The sequence below is a fragment of the Lampetra planeri genome, chromosome 46 (genome assembly GCF_965212315.1).
Source record: "Lampetra planeri chromosome 46, kcLamPlan1.2.h2, whole genome shotgun sequence".
NCBI lineage: Eukaryota > Metazoa > Chordata > Hyperoartia > Petromyzontiformes > Petromyzontidae > Lampetra > Lampetra planeri.
The window spans coordinates 4,427,013-4,447,023 of NC_136152.1; the positions used below are offsets into that span (position 1 = coordinate 4,427,013).

Sequence of the window (20,011 nt, forward strand, 5' to 3'; positions counted from 1 at the left end):
GGCCAGAAGCGACGAGTGCTTGCCCTAGGCTACTCCAGGAGCTGGGCTCGCAGATGCAAAACAAGTGAGGGTGGTGGAGGTGTAAGTGGCGATGCCAGTACATGCATACGCATGTTGAACTTCACTTACACCGTAAGTAGCCAACCGTGCTAATCGGAGGTGCGGGGGAAGGACAGCTAAACACAAATAGCAGTTCTAAAGAAATGTTCAATCTAGATTTAAAAGTTCATAGCTCCAGTGGCTTATTAATATCGGAAGAGCGTTCTAGACGGCCGCAAAAGCGCATCTGAAAGCGCGCGATGCGGTGACCATCTTTGTTTTATGGCCAGCCAAAAGCCAGTGCTGCAAGAAATTTGCATGATGGTTTATGCTCCTTGACAAGATCAACAAGGTATCGTATTTCATTTGTGGCAAGCACTTTGTGTGTAATGAGTGCGACCTCATAATGTATTCGTTCAGCAACCAATGCATCTCAGCGAGCACTGAACGGACACGGTCAGCAGTGTTGGTGGTGGCAATGGCAGGAGAACAGGCAGGCACGCACACACCTGGGAGAGAGACACCACGCTGTTATCCTCGTTGATCGCCTCATCCACCACCAGCCGGTTGGGTCGCGCCTTCTGCTTTAGGATCGCGGTCGCCACATCGTTGGGACTGCGGAGACGTAGATGAGCAAGGAGAGTGAGCCACTTGCACTCGCATTTACTGGCCAGCGTCAAAACTCGCTCCCTCACAAAGCACACGCTCAAACTCACACGTGCATACACTCAAGCTCTTACACTCATCTAAATATTCTCACATACCATTTTTATGCATATACACTAACATACACTCTCACCTCACAAAGTCAAGGACTGAGCAGAAATTTGCGGCAAGTGCTGTTAGCAAACATCTATGAAGGCCGGCACGGCACATCAGGGGGTGGGGCCAGCACCCAGCTGCCCGTCTTCCGAGTAGCGATGTTTACACACTTCACCGGGTACTCATTTGAAGTAAAGTTGACCGAAGGGAGGCTCAGGACCAGTTCAGATGATCATCACTGGTGTTGGCCGTGAGCAGGAATCGAACTCGGGTCGCTGGGCTTATTGCGCAGCGTAGCGCTAATTGCTACACGACCGCTCCACGACCGCTCCCACAGTCAAAAGTCATCAGAGGTCGCAATCGGGTACCCAATACCCATACCCTACCCGATACCCGGCTACCCGTACCCTACCGGGTACCCGTATGCGACCCTGGTGCGGCCGGGTACGGGTAGGCCGTGAGTCACTGGTGAGTAACCGTTTGTCACTCATTTCGGGTAGGGTACGGGTAGGGAACGGGTACCCGTACCCGGCCAGGTACGGGTACCCATTTGCGACCCTGGTGCGGCCGGGTACGGGTACGGAATCAAAACCCCTTTGCGACCGCTGACAGTCATACATTAACAGTAGCTTGCACAGATTCTCACATACATATACTCAAACACGTGTCATCATACACACAGACACATTCTTACAGATACACGTGCTCAACTCGCACACACATATGCACTCGCTCAAACTCATAATCACATACACTCAATCGTTAACATACAAATATCCACACATTCACACAAGATAAAGATTCCCAATGTAGCCTTTAACAATATTGTTGAGGCAAGTGCTGTTAGTACCTACAAAGGACAGCACGGCACACAAGGGGATTGGAGGCCAGCACCACGCCCGGCCACCCTTGTCTCCCAAGTGCCGATGTTTCAGGAGGGCCCTGTCGAGTTCTTGCAGGAGGGGGCAATGTTGCTGTGTATAATCCCAATTGAATAACTTGCAGGTCATTTTTCATAATTGGGATGTTTTGACGAATAGCAGTTGCACTGCGTGCTTTGTTAGCGATGGGAAGGAACTGGAGAACATGGATGACACCAATGCAGATCACGGGGAAAAATGAACTCATCGCAGAAAGGCGCCCGAGTTGGAAATCAAAGCCAGGGCCTTCTTGCCGAGGCACGAGTGTTACCAGTGTGCCACCCTACCGCCCATTCCAGAGCAAGTTGGGTTTGACTGTCGTATAGTAAAGTCTTAGCAGGACATATAAAAAGGTAAGCAACCCAGTGTGTGAAAGGCGACTGAAGCAGATTCCTTTCGTAGTTTTGCGATGTCATCTTCAGGGGGCCATTCGTTGGCACTTTGTGATGTTGTGAGTTCTGATTGGAGATTTCTGTCAGGGACCTGTGGCCGATTAATAGCACCACTCGCAACACAGGTATGGTCATACCCCACATTCTGTATGATACACTCACGCACACGCCTTTATAGGTTGTTGAGACAAGGTGTTATTGGTGTGTCCAGCAACATACCTGGCTACCTTTGTCTCCCCAACAATGTTTCAATCCTAAATCAGCCTCTCAATGAAGGACAAATCACTTGAAATTTAGACCGAGTTCTCACATAGTTCAAACTTAGGAAGGCCCAGGACTGGTTTCGGACTCCACTTGCTGGCAATGACAGCCATGGGACAGGAATCAACCTCAGGTCGATGTCTTTTGTAAAGCAATGGGCAAACCACTGCACCACCGTTCCCCTATAGAGTACTGCGTTAAAGGACACGACAAGTCGATGGAGATTGTGAGAGATATTTTAGAGGCTCTGGAATAGAGTTGTTTTCACTATTACTTCAATCTATTATTTTCGTGGACTATCTATGAATGGATCACCATGTACATATCACAGTCATTATCCTGCTCAAATGAGGTGATGCTCATCTCTGATGGCAGGGGCGTGTCTATCCACAAGGCCACCACTATTGACGTCCCCAGAAAGCGGTAGCGATTTTATCAACCCTGAAGGGATGATGGGCTGCGCCAACCCCCCGAACCAGGAGTTGAACTCGCAACTGAACGTTTGCGAGCCCCTCGCTCTACCGCCGAGCCACCTGGCGCCGTTGTATACAAACGCACGCATTATGGAGCAGTCGTATTGCGTCAAGAGCTGGTATCGATTGCTCAGCAGCAGCGGCCAATTCCAATCAGTCCCAGTGACGTCAAACGGACCATCGGTTTTACACCAACCCAAGTCGCCGATCGACTCGAGAAAAATCGCTCCATCGATCACGCGGATCGATACCGATGCACGGCACAACCTCACGCCTGTCTGCACAAGGAGTTTGTTTTTTATGAGGATGTGATGTTAAATAAAATAACTTGTATTTTTTTTAATGCCTTTGTGTGCTTATATAATCGGCAACAGAGGGACAATGCACTCATCCAGCAGTAGCTTGACAAAGATGGACGTGTACCCTTAAGAGACATATTTGAGAGATGATTGGTTTTGGCATGTGTGCATTGCCATGTCTTAAGCACATCAGTGACGTATTAATTTGGCATTCATAGCACAGTACACATGCAATATCTGCAGTGCTTAGCATCAATTATGTCATAATTTGCATGTTAGCACCAAACACAAATATATGATGACTTCATAAGAATCTAGAGTAATAAATAACACCCATTAATCATTTGTATGTGATTAGGCCCTTAATCCAGCAGTGGATTGCAATAAGAGTTGCACATGTAAAAATGTATTTTTTTTTTCTCGTGAAGTTATCATCCAATGCACGTGGAGTTGTCTATAGTAGGGTTATCATGATGGTCGGGCGTGGTGCTGGCCACCCACCCCCTCGTGTAGTGCCGGCCTTCGTAGGTACTCGCTATACGGGGGATCTTTGTCTTTTATTATGATGGAAATGTATGTATGTAGAACTTATTTCACGCCACACGTAGCCAACCGTGCTAATCGGAGGTCCGGGGGGAAGAATTACAAACTAAAACACAAAGCAGAAACGAAGCAAATTAATAAGAAACAAACACAAGCAGACAATAGGCCTCCTTCAAGTATCCGTCTTTCCGCATAGAAAATCTAAATATTTCTTACACAACGCATCAGCCACATTGCCTTCTGGGAGTGCATTATTTCAGCAGCATTGTTCAAAACTTTGACCGGTGTGAAATCACGGAAAAATACTTTGTGATTAAGTGACGAAACGGATATGCGAAAGTACCATTGCCTGCTTATTAATTTGCTACTTCTACTCTTCACAAAAATGCTAATGGTTATTTTGAGAACTAAATAAGTAGCTAGAAATAGTGGGGCTGTGGGCAATCATGAAGAGAGGCGCTGCCATAGAGGATTCTTCTACTGGTGGGCCACAATCTTGATTTGAAGCTTTCGTGACTGCAGGAATCCACTCTTTGGTTCTTTCGGTAAAATCACGATCGAAACGTCGTGATTTGGTTTATTTTATTTTATTTCTACTTACGTGACTTTACCGAAAGAACCAAAGAGTATGGTGGGCTAAAACCAAATTGTCCCACTGAGAAATATTAGTGAGATGAGAGGTAACAATAGCTAGCGACGTGATGAGATTAGTGAGGTAAACCATGCGATTAAAAATACAGATTAGTGAGATAAAAGCAAGATGAGAAAAAAGATAGCTGTAGATGAGAGCTAGACGATATAAACATACAAGAGCTGTGGAAAAAAGCAAAAGATTAGCGGTCACATGCACATGCTATGTCACATATAAGTGATGACATCATGAAATGGTGTCAAACGAGCTTCCGGCACAAGCCAGTTTTGTTATAGGACACCTGCAACAGTCGATAAATGCAGTGTGCAACATTGTTCAAAAGGGAGGGCAGTATCGTACAATAGTATTTATTGCAATATGACTGTGAAGAGCAATCTATAACCAAAATGTGATCACTTACAAACGTTATATTGTTAATTACATATTTTCGTTAAGTAATTCTATGGATAATACACCATTGTTCGAGTGAACTTTTGGTATGCATATTATAATGCATGTCTATGTGTACGCTGCCTGTGGAGGTTTTAAATCCAACAAAGCGAAAGGTGAAAAACCAAACACAACTGGGCATCAGAGGATTTATGAGCCAAGGATGGCTGCAGTCATGGTGTCACTGCCAATGTCCCCTCTGGGTTTCCTTAAACCCCCTTTCTATATAGCAGCTTTATAGTAGCAACTATCACTCTCATCAGGTCGTCACTTTCAAATTGCTCCACACCTCTCGACAGGTCACACCGCGAGCCACACAGCCCGATTCTTGCCAATGTTTCACCAGAACATTCTGACCGCTGCAAATGTATTTAAAAGTCCAGGTTCCACATAATGAAACTCACAAAAATTCAAGTACCTCCCTGCACAGATGAACACGAAGGTGGTGCTCGTTTCCGGTGGTGGCCCTGCGGTTGTGGTGTTAATTCCCACGGTGTAACAGGCAATTTGAGCATTTTCCTGCAGAGCATCCAATTTTTAAAAAATCCAAATGAAGCGTAAGAGTCAATGATTTCCGATTTAACGTTTTCCCACATGTTCAGGTGGATCAGCGATACAGCCAGCAGTTTCCCAATCGGAAGGTTGCGAGTTGAAATCCTTGCTGGAGATCGATCATTCCTCTGTGGGGACGTAAAGTGGTTTCATGTATAGAATCACCCCCGCCATAGGAATGTGGAATTTACACCACTAGCTCAGGGCTGGAAATTAAAAAAACTAAACTATTTTAATTTCACCAGGTAAGGCCCACTGAGCTATATAGCTGTATCAGAAACAACATGGCCACAAACAATAGCTCAAAGTGGCTTGTGTAAATTTATTGTAGCCAAATACTATAAAACACACGTTTTTAAATGTGTAAGTAAAAACTGGACCAGGAGAAAAAGCCACACCACCACAAGGAGACACGCAAACTCCAAATATATAAGTGTCAGGGTTGGGATTGAACCCCCGGTCTCATGTTTACCTTGAAAAGTAGTTAACATCTCACCACCATGGTGCCAACTATTACGAGCATACTGTTAAGCACAGCAGTTATTGCATGTCGCGTGTCAGGGATGAAAAATTAAACCATCACATGGAAGAAGAGCAGCGCCTCAATGCTTATATAAGCAGGAAGTCCACTTTCAATCGTTCAATTTTACTATTCCCCTGTAAGATGTCATTTCGAAGCGTCACTGTCATTGGTGTCTTCACCGTGTGCCTCTAGCTGATGGCCATCGCCCTACAGTAGTGCAGCATCGCAATGCAATGCTGCACGTGCATTAACAATTGCTTCAGAACTGCACAAGACCATAACCAACTCCTGTCAATTACCAAATCAATTATTTTTTAAATTAATTGAGGAAAGCCACCAACCACCTCTTGCAATGGCCGATCGTATTTCCTTGCCGATCTGCCGCACAGCGAACTTCACATCACCCTCCCTAATCCTCGCTGCTAATCCCTGGTTACTTACAACGGTCTCTCCACATGATTCCACTTGGCAGTTTCTCAAGTGTAATAACTGCTTACTACTCTCGGATCAACGTTTTCTCGGCAATTGGGTTCACAATAATGTTTAGTCCTATTCTTTGGGTCTTTCGGTAGTCACGCATGTAGGTTCAAAGAAAATAACAAAAAAACTATGACGTTTTGATCGCGACACCCATTTCAAACCTTTCTAAGCAGTTTACCTTTAGAAGCTAACCCTCTCTTCCTGATGACGAACGCTTGTGTTGCGATCGAAACGTCGTAGTTTTTTTTTCATTTTCTTTGGTTCTTTCGGTAAAGTCACGTAGAAAATAAAATAATAGAATAAGACTTTTCGGTTGCAACACAAGCAACCATCATCAGGTAAGAATGAATGATAAAACACAGACACAGAAACACCACAAGCAGACACACATGCGGAGAGACACACACAAAGACACACCAAGACACAGGACAACGACTCTGTGCCTTAAATAGAGAGATGGGGGAGGGGCCGGGGCAGAAAGAGGACTGCAGAGGACAAATGAGTGGATGTTTTCTGCCGATATTGTTTCCGTGTCCGTTTCCTTGGTGTCCCACTCGGTGTCTTTGCGTCTCTCTCTGCATGTCTGCCTGTGTTGTTTCCGTGTGTTTTATCATTCATTCTTACCTGATGATGGTTGCTTGTGTTGCAACCGAAACGTCATATTCTATTATTTGATTTTCTACGTGACTTTACCAAAAGAACCAAAGAGTATTTAATGCTTAGTCCTGTAATTAACTCACAGAAATTTTTATTTTTTATTTTTAACGAGTGTTGCAACATGCATAATGGGTCCCCTAAACTGAATAACAATGTTGTTACAATTCATAGTTTGACTATATAGTTTAAATCATTTTGCCCTATTATCCACTCTTCCGATTGATCATTGCCCCAGGATCGAGCTGCAGATATCCCTATTCACAAACCAATTCTTCTTATTATCCAGACAAGCCAAGTATCCAGAAAGTGGCAGCATTTTTGTTATCTAATGGTTCTGCGACTGACACCGCCCCCCCCCCCCCCAAGGGCCACATTTGTGGCCACGGAGGCTCCAGCAGTGGCCCACAAAGAGACGTGGCTCACCAAGATGAAGAGATAGACTAGTGAGAGATGAGAGACGAGAACAGTAGAAAATAAAAATTAATGAGATCAAAATGATAAGAAACATGTGTACATGACTTGGGGTCTGAAGTCCTAACGTCCGAATACTTCCCTGTTTAGTTGTCATTCCCCCGTACCTCCGAATAGCATGGTTGGCTACGTACGATGCGAAAGTTTAATGTACAGATATATACATGTTACATGGCCCACAAGCACACGTTCGTTGGTTCATTGGAAAATATAGCTGAACCCTTATCCATTGGCAAGTCATCTGCCAGCTGTCTCCCAGAAGTGCAAAACTCGTCCTATTATCCGTGCTTATCTGTGGATAAGGGGAGTCACCTAGAAGTAGGGTTGCTGCGATACGATATCGAAATTCACGATGGCAATTATAGTAAGTTTCGAATAACTTTGCAATTGTATTTCAAATTATGGTTGTGCTTTTCTGCACTTCTTGTATGAATAAAGATGTAAAACGTCCGCAACAAGTTCACTTAATTGAGGCTGCCAGGGGTCTTAGAACCTTTACTGTCTGTAAGAAACATGCTGCCAGTTTACACAACTATTAATAAGGACAACCAAATGTATGAAGTCATAAAAAATCTACGCTGTTAATTGCTACACAAACATTCTAAAAATCATTATTTATGGATAAATAGCTATTTATTTATAACTTAAATTGTGTTTCTTAATTCGTATGTCGGCAGGAATAGAATATTTAAAATAACTGAATTATATTCACATTGTAATTCAGGGTATATTTTGCAAGACAGGTTACGATTATCACAGAATGTCGAACGATAAATCTTAGTTTCACCGCATCGCAGAAAACCTACCGGAAAGTGACACTCATTTCCACATTTATCCTAGAAGAAAATTGGTTATGGGAGTTTAATAGAAGAGAGTTGAACTGTGATATCATGTACAAAATCCAAGTTGAACATTCAGTGAACTTCAGTTTCATTAATTTACTTGACATTAAACCGATGATAAATTGGTAGCTTTATTGGTATCAATACTCGCGAAAAACGGACTCAATCCAATAATTTCCAAACTACCAAATCACATATAAAAAACAATGTTACAAAGCTTTGAGTGCTAAATATATGGAGCAACAGATCAGTTGTGATAATCAAAAATCCCACGTGTTCGTGCACAAAGCTTTTGAGTTTAAGGAAGGGGCTAAGATTTTGTTTTACAAAAAACCGGTACAACACTGTAAAACTGCCGTTGCTGTTATTGCGCCATAGATTTTTTTTCTCCCCGCAAAAATGTGAGAGGGTCGGCAGGATGAGGAAACATTGGCAACTTGTAATCTGCACAAGCCTTGCATACAAAACGAGGAAGTGTGGGTACTCGCTCAGGCACGCACACAAACATCAACACCAACACAAGGACCGACACTCACATGCACTCAAAATACACCCACAAAATCAACAAAGCTCCCTGTATGGCCTGCATAGAATGTTGGGCCAAAGTGCTGTGAGTGAGCACTTAAGGCCAGCACGGCACACAGGGCAGGTTGTACTGGCCAGCATCACACTCTGGCGGCATTTTTCTCTGATGTTGACAACAAAAGACAGATCCCTCGTATAGCCTTAGACTGTTTGGACAAGTACACAAACTGACACAAGCAGGTGGTACTCACCCACTGACAAACATGAACACACAAATTCAGATACAAGGACACGCAACGGGACATTCATAAGTACACTTGCACAATGACACTTACAAACAGGCACAACACATCCAGGGATACTGTAAAAAAGCAAGTTTGCTTGATATACATTTGAACTATTAACTAAAAGTTTAAACAATACTAATTTGGAAAAGTAGTTTACAGGTTGCTGCTGCACAATTGTATTAAACTCTCACCACTACCACCAATGTGCCATTAAGTCACTTTACTTTAACGCTCAATGCAAGGTTATGTCAAGGTCAAGAGGCCATCACAGCTATTGTATTGCCACAGCAACCTCACCATGAGTTTCTTCTTTCTTTGACCAGATATCCATGGTGTGCTTAGCCTCAACGTTCATCACCATCAAAAGGCAAAAGGTATTAATCATGGTCCCTGACCTATGTCACCATATACACTCCTGATATATATTACAATAATGGTGTACTGGCTGGGAGAAAATCGTTGGCCTCAATTGGGTAATTCCAAGAAAGATTTAATTTGCCTTTGATCATTTAAGATGGAACCAAAACGAAAACAGCTTTTATCTTGCAGATATATACATGTGGCCCTTGTATCTTGCATCCATAAAGTTTGCAGCTTCATTATTGGAAATACAGAAAATGAGAATCACGGTGCGAACACGACTCTACTAGTCTTGCATATGGCAATATGCTCAGGAGATAAATGTCGAGGTCTGCTATCCACGAGAGGATTTCAGGGGGAGTAGTTTCTCTTCCTCCATTGAGGGAGCACAGACGACAGTGGCTTACTATATGGTCTACTAGGTTGTTGGGGGGCGCCCCCCAACAACCACAGCAGTGGAGAGAGCGCGGAACTCCCTCAGGGCAGCAGTATGGTCTATAGTTTGGGTTGTATGGGTCAAAAATGAGAAAAACTGACGTCACAACCGCCTCACTCCCTTATTCTAATACATCAATGCAGTGGTGTCACAACCTAACTCTGAAAGATGTTTTCATTTACAACACTTCAAGTTAATGTTGAAGAACCCATGACACATATACATATCTTCAATATAAAAAGCTATGTTTTTTAGTGTAATTTCTTGATGACACACGCTAGAATAAAAATCACGCCATTTAGTTATGTGAAATGTGCACGTACGTAAATGGCACTTAAAACAAACCTGGTCAAACTCAAGCAGCTGCCCACTATGAATTTCGGTGGGTGGAGGAGAAAAAAAAACACGCGCATCGATCTCAAGAAATCAAATGCTCCAAATTGCAAGTGGGTGACTCTTGCCGGTGATCAATACATCCATCGATTACCAACATCACACGAAGCACACACACCACACATCTAGAATACCAACTATACCCCTACCAGCCCATGCCATTCCAAGAGTATCAGTGCAGTCAGTCCCAAAGTGTTTCTTAGAATTTCCAATGTAAATTCTTAAAATTGCTTCTCTTATTGTTGTCAGGGCAACCACCACCACACCTTGCCATTGCTCCGTCTCGCTCTTCCCTCTGCTGGATTTTGCCGCTGTTGCAGTTGACCTCCAACCTCTGCACATTGCACTTCGTACGGTTTACGTCAGAGTAATACTACAGTGTAGGTTCTGGCAAACATGCTGCATCACTCTCCAATGTTTTCAGGGGGTGCCACGTGTCGTTTGAAATGGATGTCTGTTTAGCATCGCAAGCTGACAGCTTTATAAGGAACTGAACATCTTAATGTTTCGCTTCACGATAGAAACTAAAAACACAGATAGACGTTAAAAATAGTTAAGGTGTCTGCCCACTTCATGAGGGAAGGATGGGGTGTTCATTACCATCGGTGGCAATGGAGGCAGATGGAAATTAAACAATCCCATAACCCACACCTCCGATTAGCATGGTTGGCTACATACGGTGCGAAAAAAGTTTAACATACATACAGGACAAATATTCCGATCACTTCTGAAATTACGCAAAGTAGTAGTCAATTTAACCTGCCCCTGGAGAGCTGATGGGCCAATTTGATCCACTTCAACAAAGGCGTGATCTCCAATTGCGAGTAACGCACTTTCTTTATAAAAACTCGAGAAGCACACAAGGGTGTGAAATGTATGGTGGCTCGCCAACAACTCGGACAGAACAAAGAAAACCATGGAACACGAGGCCAACAGAATCCGTCTCTGTGACTCAACATTCTGACCAAGAATGCTGAGAACAGAGGCGAGATCACCTGCAGCCACCGCAAATCTGCAAGACAGCAACATTTGTCTTCGTTGACGTAAAAATTGTGACTTTGGTCATCATTACACTCAGGCCTGTCCGTGTCTATCACAAGACAAAAACAGATAGATGAAGAACCACACAAGATAAGTGATTTATACCCAGGGTAGAATGATTGCAAAAGCCGAGTGGGAAACGTTATCCATCCACAACCTTCCAAGAAGTTGGTCGAGAGAAAAACATGGTTAACCTCAGTGCTACTAATCCTCCTGCCGCAGACGTACGCTTTTCTTACAAACCAACGTGCTCTACATTGTGTGCTTAATGTTAGGACACGTGACATTTTTTTCTATTTTATTAGACAAAATTATAAAGCGAAATGGAAAGCAAAGTATATAAACTACAACCATGCACAGTTCCTTAGCCACTTGAATACGTTTAGTACCTAAAAATCCTACCGCTACATTAGTAATACTAGATATGAAATTTATTCATAAAGCTTCAAATTATAGCAACTTTAAAGTTCAAAATAAAGCAGATGGCAGTATTTTGTTTTTACCAACGGACATGAGTATAGTAGAACCTCAAAATGACAAATAATGTACAAAACTCACACTCTGGCCAGTGGACAAGCTCTCAAGTGACTACCTGGAATAAAGTGGCTTCCACTTGCCATGTTCCATAGGGCAAGATCCAAAGCTAAATGGTGGCCCTGTGCAAGACCAGAGAAAGCACAGGCATAGCCCATTCTCACAAGCTCGTCAACAATATAAAAAACAATCTAACAATTAGAATTAATATCGTCTTCCAGCCGCAGCGAGTGTGGCGCAGTGGGTACATCTGATAGTGGGGGCGAGTCTATTCATGATACCTTCAGCAGTTATTTTACAGATTCCGGATGATTAATCAGGCTGTTACGACCATGAATTTGGCCATTATGTTTATTACCTAACAATAGTTGAGGCCTCTAACTAGAGCATCACCTGGCTGGATTATTTACAAATCATCATCAGCCACGATCAATCCACTTCTGGATGTACCCATTCCGTCGTCATCTCAAAGGGTCCCGAGATTTCAATTATTTAACCGCACAAGAGCCAATTTTATAACTCCATCTCTGCAGAGGTCATCGTCACAGGCATGTTCTCTTTTGACTGCCATTCCATTACTTTAGACCATTGATCATTATCCTAATAGTGACGTGTCCTGCCCCAAACTTTATTACTTAAAGTGTATGTTACCTATCATGCTAATATTCCACTGTTTTCCAGTTGTACTTATGTTTTGCACATTTATCTTCAGTCCTGGTTTGGAGCCCTAGTTAAGCTTTTCAACATTTTTCTGCATTTCAGAGCTACTGTTCGTTACAATAACTATATCAGGTACATAATCCTTACTCAATTTGCATTTAGGAGTTTGTCTTCAATTTTCTAGAAATCGCTACCAAAGATGCTACAAAGCAGAGGTCGCAACCGGGTACCCGATAACCGTACCCTACCCGATACCCGGCTACCAGTACCCGGCCGGGTACGGGTAGGGTACGGGTACGGCCGGGTACGGGTACCCGTTTGCGACCCTGGTGCGGCCGGGTACGGGTAAGGAATCAAAACCCGTTTGCGACCTCTGCTACAAAGTAGTTTGGCATGTGAATGCAAATTTTTGTTGCTTTCTTAAATGCCATCTTTACGTAGCTATTTATTGTTAACGAGCCTAATTACCCTTGCTGGCTTTTAGCTTCTAGGTTGCTTCCGAGAAGCCAGCTAGTTGCGCAAGCAAACTCATTAAATGTAAGAGGAAATGGACCATATACGTAAAAACATAATCAAGCGGTAATAAGATCAGCCTTAGCAATTAAAACTCACAAGAGGTTTGAGATCTTTTGTAATAAAAATTGTTCAATACAAAAAGTGTACTTGGCAGGGAATGCAGAAATATTTTGTAATGTTTTCCACTTAACAAATCCAACTTGAATCTTTCTACAATTAGAGTTGCCAAACCATATTATTTATTTTAAGGCTATACATATTAAAATTATATATAACTAGGCCGTGTATTATGAGATGTCCAACAACTTTACGAATGGAATTTAACGTTGTGATCGTGCAACTTTCCAATACTATTTAGAGCGTTCTCGTGACATCGCTCAAGTGTGACAATCTTACGTTTTACTACACAACACATGGTATGCAAGCTGGGAGTTGGCACTACAAGTCACGGCATGGTGCGCAGCGCCTTGTGGGAGCCATGCAGATATTATATCAGTGGGCACCAGCGTAATGGGGAAGGTTAAAAGCGGAAATGTTGGTGCTCAATCTAAGAGACAATTTTACATTGTTTCAGGGTGGAATTAGCGGTTTCCTATTAACAGAAGCAAATTTAAGTTGCCACACTTTGGATGAAAGTACTTATGCTAATTAAATTGCAATGCTGTGGTTTTTGAGTCATCATAACCTTAATTATGATCAGCCCGTTTAAAAGGTCAACACACAGCAACCCAGATGTTATGTGTCAGTTAATGCAATTCAAATGCCCAGTGTATTAGAAGAAGCCACAATTCACAATTAGTGAACTGGTATTCAGACATCTACACAATAATTATGCCTTCTTTGGAAGCTACACAGGCCTAAAAAAAACTAAAATATAAAAATATTGTTGAGCTGCGTATATTTAACTGCTCTCCACTCTGCAACTACCGTACCGGCCCCCGAAACATACATTCAGGAAACTCGGTATAAACTTAAAAACCCTTTGCCAACTTACTATTTACACAAATACAATGATCTGGAAAAAAAACAAAGCACACACTGTTTGGAGGTTCTACTGCATGCAAGCGACCGCATCAGTCCTGTCCAGAGCACTCCCTCATGTTCCGGTTCAGATAAATGACCATGTTGAGGTGCGAGGGGTGCAAGCTTGTGCACAGTCGCATGAAGTCCAGTCCGGCGGTCGAGAAAATCTTGTCGGCCGGTGAAGACGTAGCCGGCAGGCAAAGCACCTGCTTTGCCACACGGCTGAGGTAGGGCAGGCGGCTCTGGTTGTCTCGCCACCACACGAGTGGGTTCACCCCGCGCGGCGTCTGTTTCTCGTTGAAGTACTGCTCCGCCTCCTTGTACACGATCGCTTCGATGTCGCTGGATCCCACCACCGCCACCTCCATGTCGTCTGCGAAATCTGAGAATCCGGCGAACAGCTGGTCGAGGCCTGACACATGGATGATGGTGGGCTTGACGACCGACGGATCCCGGTTGGCGGACGGATCCTGGCGGTTGAAGTCAATGGCCTTGGCGAGGACGTGGCTTCTGACGGCATCCGCGTCCGGCCCCGAGAGGAACTTGAGGCCGCGGAAGCGCGGGTCAAGCGCCGCAGCGTACAGTAAGAAGTCGACATGGGGTGCCGTCGGGAACTTCCAGCGCTCCTCCAGCTGCCACTTGACGCGCTCTTTCAGCTGCTGGATGTGGGGCGAGTCCACCACCTCGACGCCATCCAACGTGTAGTGCACGGCCTCCAGCGCGCGGATTAGCCCCTTGACCAGGACGGGAACGGTGGAGGCGGACACGTGCGTCTCAGAGCCCAGAAAGGCCGTGGCGTGCACAAATGGCTCCAGCAGCGTCTTCAGCTCCATGAGCATGTCCCACTGCTGGGGCATCACCAGTTCCATGGGCGCGCTCGGCCATGACGGCATTACTGCCATGTCACCCAGCACGGCCGCGATGGGCACACGCAGCTCCAGCAGCCGGTCAATCATGTCGAAGGTGGTGTTCCAGCGTGAGGGCGTGTCCACCACCAGCGGGCACTCAATGATGTTGTACTCCTTCTCACGCACGCTCAGCTGGCTCAGAGCAAACTCGCTCTTGCGGAAGTACTCCACCAGCTGGCGTGCTACGTCGACCGCGCGGTCCAGCGCCGGCAGCTTGGAGATGCCGTGGTCCTTGACGATAAGCTGCAGGCTGTGGGCAGCGCATTGCACGGGCTTCCAGCTGTACGCCTCCTCCAGCAGCCTGGCGGCGGCTGACATGTTCTCACCGGTGTCGTGCACCATCGACACGATCTTGGCGGGCTCCACCTCGAAGCGCTGCAGCGCATCCTCAATCCACTGGCGGATCACAATGGGTGTGTGGCTCTCCAGCACGTTGGTGCTCTCCAGAAGGAAGTTTCGCAGCTGCCAGTCCTCGTCGATAAAATGCACCGAAACGGACATGTAGGCGTCAACTGCAGCGCTGTTCCACACGTCGCAGCTCAGCGACAAGCCCGACGCCTTCTTGAGCTCGGCAATGCACTGCTGCTTCACCTCGCTATACTTCTCTTCCAGCATCTTTTCAAAGTAGACCACGGAGGGGACAGAGTAGCCGGGCTCCAAGAATGAAAGAAACTCCCTGAAAGCCACCCCATTCACGAGATCCAGTGGACGGAGGTCCTTCACGATAACCTGCAGCAGGAGGCCTGTGATGGACCGGGCCCGGTCTTGGGCACAGCGACGTCTTCGGACCTTAGGGATGGTCAGCTTAATCTCCTTTTTGATCCTGAAATTAAGAGCGGGCAAGACAGTTACTCATTCTGCACTTCCGATCTACAGGCACATTTAGTGTGATAAAACTGCTGCATGAAATCCGAAAAGTAGATCAACAATGCAGTAACCTCTAAAATGACAGTTACTGTTCAGCTAAAGTTATAGAATGGCTGAAAAATAAGCACCTTTAAAAAAATGTTGTAGCAGAAATACAAAAAGTGAAAAAGTCAAATGGCGGGGGCCACTCATCTCAGTTGATAACCCCAAGCCACGCATTAATTCTACATTCCCCATGATAGAGGTTAATCTCATGACAGGACAACTACTGTTAACTTCACAGAAAGAGGATGGCCTCAGTTGGCCTAAAGCCAGGTTTTAAACTTCAAGTCATTAGAATTGCAAATTGAATGCCTAGGTTTTAATTAGATAAACACAATTTAACAATGCATGAGGCCTAATTTGATTATGCAAGTGGTGACCACTTTAAAACACGATCTAAAACCCGAGCCCTGGCAGGTGCATCATCAGAGATGGCAGGTGCGTCATCAGAGAGGTTGGCAGTATCAAAACGCGCACGATCAAAGATAATGAACTCGTGAGTGCAGGAGTGCTTTCTTACCGGACATCGGTAGTGTCGCGATGGCTGTCCTCCAGCGACAACATGTTGGGATGCTTTCTGTTCAGGTGTTTGTTCATCATGGTGGTAGACTTGTGATAGGTGAGCGTCAGCAGACAGGTCTTGCACTGCACTTGCTTTCTTCCCTCCATCATTGTAAAGTAATCCCAACATTTGGAATGTTTAACGCGGCCCGGCGTATGGGACTCGTTGCTGGGCGTGCAGGTCATGCTGTCAAATCAAATTGAGGCTTGTAAGGAAAGGGTCAGTATTGAGAAAAGCCAACATTGTTTCTGCAACACGTTCATCAATTGCAACATTACATGAACATCACCCATTATTACAAATTTACTCTGGTATACAAAGGAACGATGCATCTAGGAAGTAACCGACTATAAAAAAAAATAGTTCATCGGTCATGAACTGAATTAAGGCCTCCCCACGACGTGTTGGTCGTCGAGGTTTTTTTGACCATACTTCACCACATCACGCTGGTCAATGCGGGTTGGTGAAGGGTAGGCCACAAACCGATTTGGATATCACTCAACACTGACATTACATTAGTGCCCGGTAATTGAACTATACAATATTAAATGGCAAACAGAGAAGCTACCCCGGGGCACGTGGTGCTGTTTGTAAAGATTTAATTGTGTGTCAAATGTTTCTCATAAATGCAATGCAATGTTTCAGACACATTGGTTCCGATATATACCATTAACAGCAGTTGTCATAAACAAAAAGCCACAAACCAATTGTCTTCAATGGTTTAGATAAAGGACAATGGTAACAATTAATCTTTATTGGTGAAAAACCAAAGCCAAAGTAATCTTATTATATTAAACTAAATACGAATTATAAAACAAATATTCCAAACAAGTTTTTGACGCTTACGAATACTCAAAACACACAATGCAAAAAATAGCTTCTAATGCACCACTTCCAAGGTTGAGCTTATTCAATGACAAATCAGAATCAATCCCTTTTCCATATGTTGGACAGTTTTCACAGGCACTTTAATGTATGGAAATCCAAATCCACTGAGATACAATATTAACAATTATAAAGATTTACTAAACAAAAAATCCTTATGGAAATGTTCTGAAATATGAGCACATCATTCGAGTCCCCATAGATTAAAAGCGTACAGGCAGAACTGGTAATGAAACTATAAAACCAGTTATATTGGGTCCAAGGAACGCATCAAGTGCACTGGAAAGCACCAGACACCACCATCACAAAAATCAATTAACCCGCGCAGTTTCCATATGACAATGCTTCACTTTTTCGAGGTACTTTACTACGCAATTACGCTCACCGTACTATACGCGCATGCACACACACAATACATGCTAACCAAGGAAGAAACAATGTTGCGGAGGCGGTCAGAGGCACACAGGCATTGCCTACGTGGCCCAAGAGTATCCGGAAAACGAGGAAAAAAACTCCAATTACAAAGCCCAAGAGGGCCTCTTATGGCAGAACTGCCCCGTATGAAGTGAAATGGACTCACTCGTTTAGAACACGACTGTGATGAGTATTTAATACTGTAGTGTATGCCCCCCAAGTCACACGTGAAATAGATTTTTATCCGAATGTGTTCTGGCTTTGTTATAAAGATCCCTCTGCATGTAGCTGGACAGAGATCAATTACAACTCCAGTTATAAAGATCCCTCTGCATGTAGCTGGACAGAGATAAATTACAACTCCAGTACTGCAAGACTAATAACAGAACCCATTCAATTTCACTAGAATTCACGGGAACATTGATCCATGTTTACATTATTTGCACAGCTTCAATCTTAAATTCATGCCCATATAACCTGTAATATACATATGGTATATACAAAGAGATAGATGAACGATCGACGGTTAAACAGACAACCGGTGATCAGTACTGCGTCTCCACTTATTGTTCGAGCAAAAAGCGCGGCCATTTCCGCCATTTGCACTCGAATAAAACGAGGACCTCTAAACCCCGGGTGGGAGGGGTGACAGCTCCCAGGTTAGCTCTTGGACTCTTATTAAAGGGGAAACTCGAGGGGTCTTGGGCTCTCCATGGGTGTCTAGGGTTCGCGCTTTCGCTTTGAAACCTGGGCCTACAAGTGGGGGACCCGGGTCAACGGGATTTATCTGGATACCGGGTCCCAAATCACGGGGCCTCAGGGACGGGGCCACGGGGACTCGCCCCGGGGATTGTGGCTCCTAAACCCCGTGGATTTACGATCCTGGGGGGTTCCCAGTTCCCTGGGGGGTTCCCGGTCCTGAATTCTCATGACGAGGCAAAACTCGCGCGGCCCAACGAGTCGGCAGCTCAGGTATTTGGTGCAAATATACGGGCGGCGCGGATTAAAACACGACGGAAATTATCAGAAAAACGACGAGAGTCGAAGAGGAAATCGTAAACGAGCAAGACACGAGACATGCGCGGGGAGAACACGGGAAGGGATGGAGGGATGGAGGGAGGCTTCGCGGCCCGCGCAAGGCCCCGGGTTCGCGCCCTGGGCCTGACCACGTCCAGGCGAGCGCAGGCCTCGCAGGGGGCCCTCGTCCCGTTGCCTCGCCTCAACAACGAAACCGGGGCCCCGCAATTTTAAAAAAAACGACAGCGCGCGATGTTGCTATTTACTTAGAACCCCGATAGAAAGAGAGACACTTACTCTGCCGAGGCCATGACGAGCACGAAGAGACGTCGAGTGATTAAGAAGTGGATCGCACGAATCGAGCTCCGTCTGCGAGAGGCTCGACGACGGCGGCGATGGCGGAGGGCGGGAAGCGCGATGACGTCACCGAGGGGTGTGACGTAACGACGCGCCGCGCCCATCTGCGTCAAACGCGAGTCCTTACGTCTCCTCGTCGAGCCGTGACGTCACGGCGTACGGCCGGGAATTGCTTGGGCGAGCGGGCGTGACGTCACGACGTCGCGTCGCACAGCACGTGCACGTCGCGGCGTGACGTCACGACGCAACGTCAACACGGGTCACGCCTCGGCACCCGCGCGCGGTCGTGACGTCGTCACGTTGGCCCTGACGCCATTACGCAATGAGGGAGATAGAGCCAACGATTGTTGTTTAACGATTCAAAACTACAAAGAATCGATTCGCGAATCTAAGCTGATGCGATCCACCACATCTCCTATAATCAATAACGAATCGATTCTACGTGCGTGATCAATGGCACGACCGGCCGTGGTCTATCCGCTGCTGGGTGGTGCACACGCGGCGGCCAGCGACGTCACGGCCGGGAGCGAGAAAATGGCCGATGGACGAGGCTCACGAAATGGCAGCCGAGGGCGGAGATGGAGCGAGGAGATCAGACAACGCGATGAGATCATCATAGAACTATCTTTTATGTAATCCCACCCCTGTTGGTGGAGCGCCACGGTGGCGAGATGTTGACTACCTCGCCAGGTATACGGGAGGTCGTGGGCTCCGACCCTGACGCCTGCTGCCGCTGATGTGGATGTGGAGTTTGCGAGTTTCTCTCCCCCCGTGGTCGCGAGTTTCTCTCCCCACGTGGTCGCGAGTTTCTCTCCCCACGTGGTCGCGAGTTTCTCTCCCCCCGTGGTCGCGAGTTTCTCTCCCCACGTGGTCGCGAGTTTCTCTCCCC

The 20,011-nt window shown here is 45.5% G+C and overlaps 1 protein-coding gene across 2 annotated transcripts in view; it reads right to left on the bottom strand.

Moving 5' to 3' along the window:
* The window catches only part of LOC144733340 (transitional endoplasmic reticulum ATPase), a 71,646-nt gene extending 52,395 nt beyond the window's left edge, over positions 1-19,251 (bottom strand). The window contains exons 1-3 of one of the 2 annotated variants that reach the window (XM_078615189.1): positions 19,063-19,251; positions 16,408-16,635; positions 8,413-15,801 (exon numbers count right to left, since the gene is read on the bottom strand). In XM_078615189.1, coding sequence (XP_078471315.1) covers positions 14,121-15,801; positions 16,408-16,635; positions 19,063-19,226 — 2,073 coding nt within the window. In that variant the 5' untranslated portion in view covers positions 19,227-19,251 and the 3' untranslated portion in view covers positions 8,413-14,120. Of the gene's footprint in view, positions 1-548; positions 655-8,412; positions 15,802-16,407; positions 16,636-19,062 lie in introns of those variants that run through there. The other variant, XM_078615188.1, reaches the window with a different exon arrangement.
* Positions 19,252-20,011: the final 760 nt, after the last annotated feature.